Source organism: Dama dama, chromosome 9, assembly GCF_033118175.1.
Source record: "Dama dama isolate Ldn47 chromosome 9, ASM3311817v1, whole genome shotgun sequence".
Lineage (NCBI taxonomy): Eukaryota > Metazoa > Chordata > Mammalia > Artiodactyla > Cervidae > Dama > Dama dama.
Genome location: NC_083689.1, coordinates 65,191,231 through 65,198,762, shown reverse-complemented (window position 1 = coordinate 65,198,762; position 7,532 = coordinate 65,191,231). Strand labels below are relative to the sequence as shown.

Genomic DNA, 7,532 nt, shown 5'->3' with positions numbered 1-7,532 from the left:
CACATACAGCTCCTGTGCGTAAACACAAAACGCCCAGGATACTGGGCACAATCAGAAAGAAACAGGTAATTGCCCAGACCAGGGATGGAAGTACTTCAAAATGACCAGTGACTTCTCCCTCTTCTGCCCACCCCTCAAAACTTCACACCAATCCCCTCCGACATGAAATGAGTTTTGCCTCTAACTCACTGAATTATGCCCAATCCCTAGGCATGCCTCCCTCATAAGCATGAAAACAGGAATACATTATTCAGCTGAGTGAGTCATCATTTAAGGGTGCTTTCATGTACCTCCAGGAGGAGTGGATTAATTCTCCAGTCCTTGTCCTCCAGGAGATTATGTTATGTTCTAAGTCTAGGTTGAAGGGGTAAGTTGTAAGCTAAGAGAAAGGTATTAAATATGCTAGGAACACATTTAAAAATGAAGATTGGGATAGAATTTCCAACGGGAGGGACAAGGTGGAAGAAAAGTAGATGAAAATAAATTTGCTCCTTACTTCAAATTCTGGACAGACCAACCCCCATAGGGTAATGAATTAACCTCTCCTAAGACATCTTAAGACATCTTTTCTCTTAGGGAGAAAAAAAAGCTCTTGAACGAGGTCTTAAAAGGTTTTGATGGTAAGAGATTAGAGATGGCGGCGGGAGGGGTGGCAGGGAGAATGCAGATGCAAGTCTATCTTCAGGGAAGTGAAGGCCCTTGAAGCCACAGAATCAGCAATACCTAGCTTGTCGGCAAACCATAAACATCCTTCTGTGAAGAATAGGAAAAACCACTGGAAAGGCAGATTAGGACCCTGATTCAAACATGGTGCTGACAGGCACTCAACAGGGTATATTATATGCCTAAGACCAAATTGCTGCCCCTTAGGAGCTTACAGTTGTAACGATACAAGGTGGGGGAAAGCACCACAATTTACAGAATGCAAAATGCTGACAGATTTAGGAGAAAATTACAGCTGAGTTTCAGCTATTAACACATTAGGATACCCAATAATTTTCTGACAGCTAGTAATAAACCCATCCCTGAGGGGAACACAAGTTAATGTCCTTATTGACAAAAGGCCCTGGTAGAACCAGGCATTAAAACAGTTGGAAGAAAACAGAAAACGTGGGTATAAAAACTGAGCTAATGGAGCAACTGGATAAGCATACACAATGTGGCTCCTTCCCTTTTCTCCCCACATCCTACCTTTTAACAGCTTTGGCTTACTAAAGCAAACATGGGCAGGACTGGCAATCCTGAATGTGCTGTACTAGTCATCTGAGTCATCGACCTTTAGAAAATTGCAGGGATTACACAAATCACCTTAGTCCTTTCCAGCACTGATGTTCTAAGAAATCTAGGAGTCTCCTCCTGTTTCTTGTGATAACCATCAGTACTGGGGGCAGGCGGGACAACTTTACAGAAATAGTTTCTCACGTAAAATTATGATTTTCTTTTATAGAAACCATAAATTATTCATATTCCATCAGCTAAATTCCACCCCTATCCCACTCTTCTTGAAAACCAATGTAGCTACCTATACAAATTTATTTTTAACACAATGTATGTTCTACATAATCTACTTAAATTGTACACTGAATCTTTAAAGAAAGGAAGTCTCTTCTTTCCTAATTCCTTATGTCTTCATTTAAAAGGGCCAAATCATTGTACATACATTCCTCATAAAAACATTTAAGAATCTAAACCAAACCCAAAGTCAAACAGGTGACAACAAAACTTAGGGAGAGTACCAGTAACCAAAGTGGTTAATTACAGCAATAGTTAAAACTACATCCATATTAAATGATATAATCATCCCTCTAATTACTACCAAAACTACAGGTAAACTTACTACAAGTGGGTTTCTGAAAAATAAATACTTGCTAAAAGTACTTCAACAGTGAATTTTTGGGTAAGCATCACTTACTTTAAAAAAAAAAAAAATCACAGACACACTGAATGGATACAAGTCCCTTAGGAATCTGTGGCATTGGACACATTTCAAAGTAATAACCATGCATAGATTTCTGTAACGGACCAGGTCACATAGTTTATGGAAGTAACAAGAGAACTGATTTCCAATACTATATTCTTCTCACTGGGGGATACCAGGTTTGAGTGGAAACTGAAGAGGAGAGACTTCGAAAGGCATGCAATCAAAAGACAACTTTGATTCTAAGCCAATACATAAGCATGATCAAAAGAAACTGGTTAAGGGTTATAGGCCACCTTTAATCAACCTTTCACTCATTCAGGCCATTATTAAAGACTGCTTCATGAAAGCATGAGCAAAGCAATCTAATTTCAGCATCATCCAGAGTTAGATACATATCCACTAAAAATAAGTTTTATCTCACATGTGCCAACATATCTTTAATTCAGTCTAGTAAGTTCACAAGCCCATCTATGGTCCCCAGAACCTTGATTATACAGTAAACACAAATTCCAAAAGGTATTACTACCCTAAAACCAGAAGTCCTCGTTTAATGACCTAGTACAATATGACAAGCAATGTTAACCTACAACCCCATCCCACATAAAATATTGCTAAGTTTCTAACACATTCTTTAAGGTTTCTAAAAGATTTGCAAAAGACTACCTCTAATTGTCCACTGCCAATCTGTGGTACATTAGGCACTTAGCTAGAACTCCATATTCAAATAAATGTTGAAGTTGCTTCTTTTACAAGATTCAAAATTGCTAAACTAAAAGTTCAACAATTATCTAATTTGTATACAGCTCCTACAGAGATTCTTTTAAGTAGCACAAAAATAAAGCTTTCATATAAAAATTATTTTTATAGATCAGTAGATTTGACAAATGCAAACACTTACCTAAAATAAGCCACAAGAGAAACAATGGTCTACAAATTTAAAGTTCATAGAAAGAAATTTTCATATAGATTCTAACAAACGGTATCTATAAAGTGCCACGTTCTCCACTAAATCACTAACTCTACCAGGGTTTTCAAATAAAGGGATGATGAAAAGTATCAGAGGATGGCAGTTATAAGCATAAAACACAACTAAACTAACCTGGATGATGCTTTGATAAAAATATTGTCTCCCACACCCAGATTAAATTGTACTAAATGTATTATCAAACCAGATGAGAAAATAATCTAGTAATTCAATAGCACTGTTAAAATACAGTCTGCAAATCAAAAGAAGTCCTACAAAATTAATGTTTAACTACTTTACCCTCAAGGAAATAGAAAATGGTAATGCTAGTCTTGACCTGAATGTTTTGCACTCAAGTCTCTACACTGTAGTTATTTCATGCCCTATTCCCTTAACGGTATTCAAATGTAAATACAAGTAGGCACTATGGTTCTAGAAAAAAAGCATCAGTTTTGGAGGCCAATCTGCTCCTACTACATGGAGGTTGGTGATGTAATTTCTTCACCTACTACTTTGGCGGGGGGGGGGGGGGGGGGTAGGTAACATCTAATCCACAGTGTATAGCTATGAAAAAAATTTAGTTGTCTAACCTAAAACTAATGTGCAATTCAACTAACATGGTGGTAGTAACCTACTGATCCAAAACCAAAGAATTCTTCTTGCTTATCCATTACACTACTTCCCAGCAATAACTCAAAATGTTGAGAACACAGGAAAACACAAAACCAACCTCAATATAAAAGCAAACAAAATTATTTTTGTTCAGTCAAAGATCTATTTATTTTCAACAGGTCTTAGAAGACTGAGATCTACTGAGCCAAACTAATGTAACTTAGCTAAAATGTTCATGTGTGAAGGGTTTTAAGCTCAGGAGAAAAGAATTACATCTTGGGCCATTCCGACAGACAAAAAAAAATGTTGACTGTGATGAGGTGATGCTGCCTACAGAAAATCTTGCCCTCACCTATTTTATTCTCACTCACTGTGAAATATGTGAATAGATGTAATAAACATGTTACCCTAGGTACACATCAGCAATAAATGTAATCAGTGATAGCTGGATACTTAAGAGTGTTAACCATGGTGCTAAATCATCTTTATAAAGTCCAATGCAAGTCAACACACCATAATATCCCAATTATGGTAACTTGAAATTACTGAAGCAACCTTTTGTGAAATTATGCAGGAATTCCCTGCAATAAATTACAAGCAGCATATAGTATATTGCTACCTCTCCAAATTAAAACACACACACACACACACACACATACAATTGGTACAAATTGGGATTAGTTACTTACAGTAGTTGTTACTATAATTCCTGAGAGAGATTTCTAGTTGTTATTTTTCTGAGACTCTATTTCACAGGAATGAGTCTTCACTCCAGTTGTCCTATTCCACCATCCTACCCACCATGAATTACAGGAGTAAGGACTCCCTGTGTTCTCAGGGGGGCTGCTTCATTTTCCAAGAGCATTTTGGCATCACTGGCTCCCATTCACCAAACACCTGATGCAGGGTATGCATCTCCTTCCACCCGCCTCCCCCCAAAAAATCCCACAAATTTCTGCATGTCCTCTAGGATATAACAATAGCCCCAAGTTGAGAAACACTGTATTTTGTTAGTGCCCTTAAAGCTCCGTTCTGAGGAGGAAAAACATTTAGAAATGTATGGTTTAGTATTCACTTATGAAAAATGATTCCTAGGTTATCTATATTTTATCACCTAATAATTACCGCAACTGAATTTTTTTCCTCAAAAATAACTCAGGCTAAATTTTCTTCTTTCTACTATAAGCTTAATATAAGCTACAAAAGTACAAGCTGAATTTCTTCTAATTCTGGGCCAAATGGTTACCAACTAGTTGTTTAAACTGACCCAAAAACCAGCCACGGATTCAGTTATGTAAGTTTTTTTATGTTGTTATATATGTTTATGAAGGAGATGTTGCCAATTTTCAAATATTTGAGGTACTAAGGACCAACTAATAACATCAAAAACTTAATTTAAGATTACACCCTTCAGTAAACCTAGTTTCCCAGTAACAGCAAAACATTCTTATTCCTACTAATATACTAGCCTCAAACAATAGTCTTAAAAATGAACACTGTTAAAAAAATAAGTTAAAGTTGACAACCTCATTGCCCTTCAATTGGTAGTGACAAGTTATCACACAAAGGCTTGCTACACAAATGTGTAAACAAAACCTTCACCCATCTCACACACAGCACTCAACACATACTATGCAAAACGAGTATTAGTCTATATTGCCAGATCTTCCAGAAACGTTTTAATAAAAATTGCCCATTTCCAAGAATACCCACTGCATGCCCACCAGTAAAAGGGAACCATAACAAAACAGAAAATTTACCATATGGCTATGATTAAAAAAAAAAAAAAACAAACTAGCACACACTCAAGCACACCATCAAAGTCCAATATTAATGTCACATTCTTTCTTATGGGCTATGATTAGGATTCTGAATAGACACTGAAATAAAACTTAATACAAATGCTAAACTATTCAGGTCAAAGGACTCTACAGAAGCATCTGTACTCAAAGGCATTCCAGTTTGAGACTCAATTTCAGGATAAGGCATAACAAATGAACACAAGACATACAGGGTAAAAAAGGAAGTCATAATTCCCAACATATTCTGAACCTGACAGAACAAATCTAGGGGTCTTTCTTTTATTATTTTCTTGAAACAATTGCCAAGACTGGAATCAAAGATAAATAGAAGGCACAACAGTTTTGCTCTGGTTTTGTGTTACTTAGATTTGGAAATTTTTTTTGTTCTTTTTTCTTTTTTTACAAATACAAATTAAACATGAAAAAAACTCTACTTTCAAAAAAAATCTAACAGTTCAAGAAAAGCTTATCAGTTGCATTCCAGACATTTAAACCTATCTCACAATTTAAATTCCAATGTCAAAAACAGTAGATTTTGAAACTGTTTTGTGATATTTTAAAAGAAAACTCTACTAACACCTTTTATTCAGTTTTTAACCACATCAACGAGAATCAAAATTGTCAATTTTTCCAATGGTAATTTCTCCACACCAGAAGATAGTCATGACTCTCAAAGAAGAAAACAATTTGGATTTCTCTGGTCTTCAAAATGTTTATCAAATCCTGTAATTCTCACAGGCTTTTGCAACACATAGAAAGTAAGTAAGAAATAGTCCAATGAATGAAACATACCAAATGTCAGTAAGAAGCAAGACACAGTCCTTTGGGGAAACTGTTAAAAAAAAAAATCCAGTCTGTATATGCAAATAAAGCAAAGAAATTCAGTCTTTTTTTTTCTTCTTTAAAAATCCATTTTTCCTAAAATATCATTCCACAAAATTGGAAGTGAAGGACTAAAAGGTGGGAGGCAGGGGAGAGAAGGAGCACACACCATTAACACAAAAAGTAAAATTGTACAAACTTAAGCAGTTTATAATAGACTAGGATCATATTCCAAGATACCAAGGTTGGCTGAAGAAATTCATCATTCTGTGGGAGCTAGTTTGTACTGCTGCCTGAAGACTGGTGAAGAGCAATTCACTGCCTTGGAGCAATGCTCCTGCCCACTCCAAATCCTGGTTTCTGCACCATGCCTCCACGGGGTGGGCCTCTCATACCACCACCCAGCCCACCTCGAGGACCTCCAGGTCCCCGCAGGCGGTTATCTCGGCGGTCCCCTTCACGGGCAGCTCGAGTCTTCTTTTCTTCCACATTCAGACGGACCTCTCCTCTGAACATGATGGGCTGTAAGAATCAAGGTGAACAGATTTATAGAGGGCTTACGAACTACTCTCAAAAGAGTAGCAAAAAAGCTTATGAGCTAGCTCTCAAAGATAAAAGAAAGCTAAAAAAAGAAAAACAAAACAAAGAACCAGCAGCTTACAAATCAGCTACCTTCTCACAGTTCACTTTTTGTCTCAAACTCAGAACATATAATTTTTCCATTAACAGATACATGAAGCGATCAGGTATTCAAGTTAGTTCAAAAGTTAAAAAGTCCACTTGTGCACAGCAGTACAAGTAACTCTTATTAAAGTAAACCTTACCTTCTCATAGAATTATGTAAGTGGAATATAAATAAAAATTGCCACCTTCTCCAGGGATTGGGAGACTTACAGCAAAATCCCATCATCATGTAATGTCGAAAGATTTTGCTGCACATGTTGCTTTTTTTTGCTGCACATGTTTACGCAAAGCACACATACATCTCAAAACCATGAATTTCATTTCAATATAACCTTAAGAAAATGCGATTTGCCTTAACAGAATTTGGGAAAATACTAAAATAACAATACCAGATCTTAGCACAGGGGAAAAAAGTATAGGGTCTTCTTTTTTGCCAAAAGAACTACAGTAAACAAAGCGTTACTCAAGATTTCAATGAACTCAATTTATGTTCCTCGCTGGCACTCTGTGGTTTTCTAACGGAAGTATTTTTTTAAAATAAATACCTAACAGTACTTACTATGCAGAAGTGTTCTTCACTTTTATTATCTCTTTTAATCTTCACAACAACCCTTTAAGGGTTATTATCACAACTATTTTATATAGACCAACAAGCTGGTACTAGGGAGGTTAAAGAATGCGTACTGCACAGGTCACAAGCCTAGTGAGTGACAGAAGAGCAATGTAA

General features: G+C 36.5%; 1 protein-coding gene across 2 annotated transcripts in view; it reads right to left on the bottom strand.

The window, feature by feature from the left end:
• Window positions 1-5,153: 5,153 nt before the first annotated feature.
• The window catches only part of G3BP1 (G3BP stress granule assembly factor 1), a 28,210-nt gene continuing 25,831 nt past the window's right edge, over window positions 5,154-7,532 (bottom strand). For both annotated transcript variants that reach the window (XM_061151784.1, XM_061151785.1), the window contains exon 12: window positions 5,154-6,643. In XM_061151784.1, coding sequence (XP_061007767.1) covers window positions 6,437-6,643 — 207 coding nt within the window. In that variant the 3' untranslated portion in view covers window positions 5,154-6,436. The remainder of the gene's footprint in view (window positions 6,644-7,532) is intronic.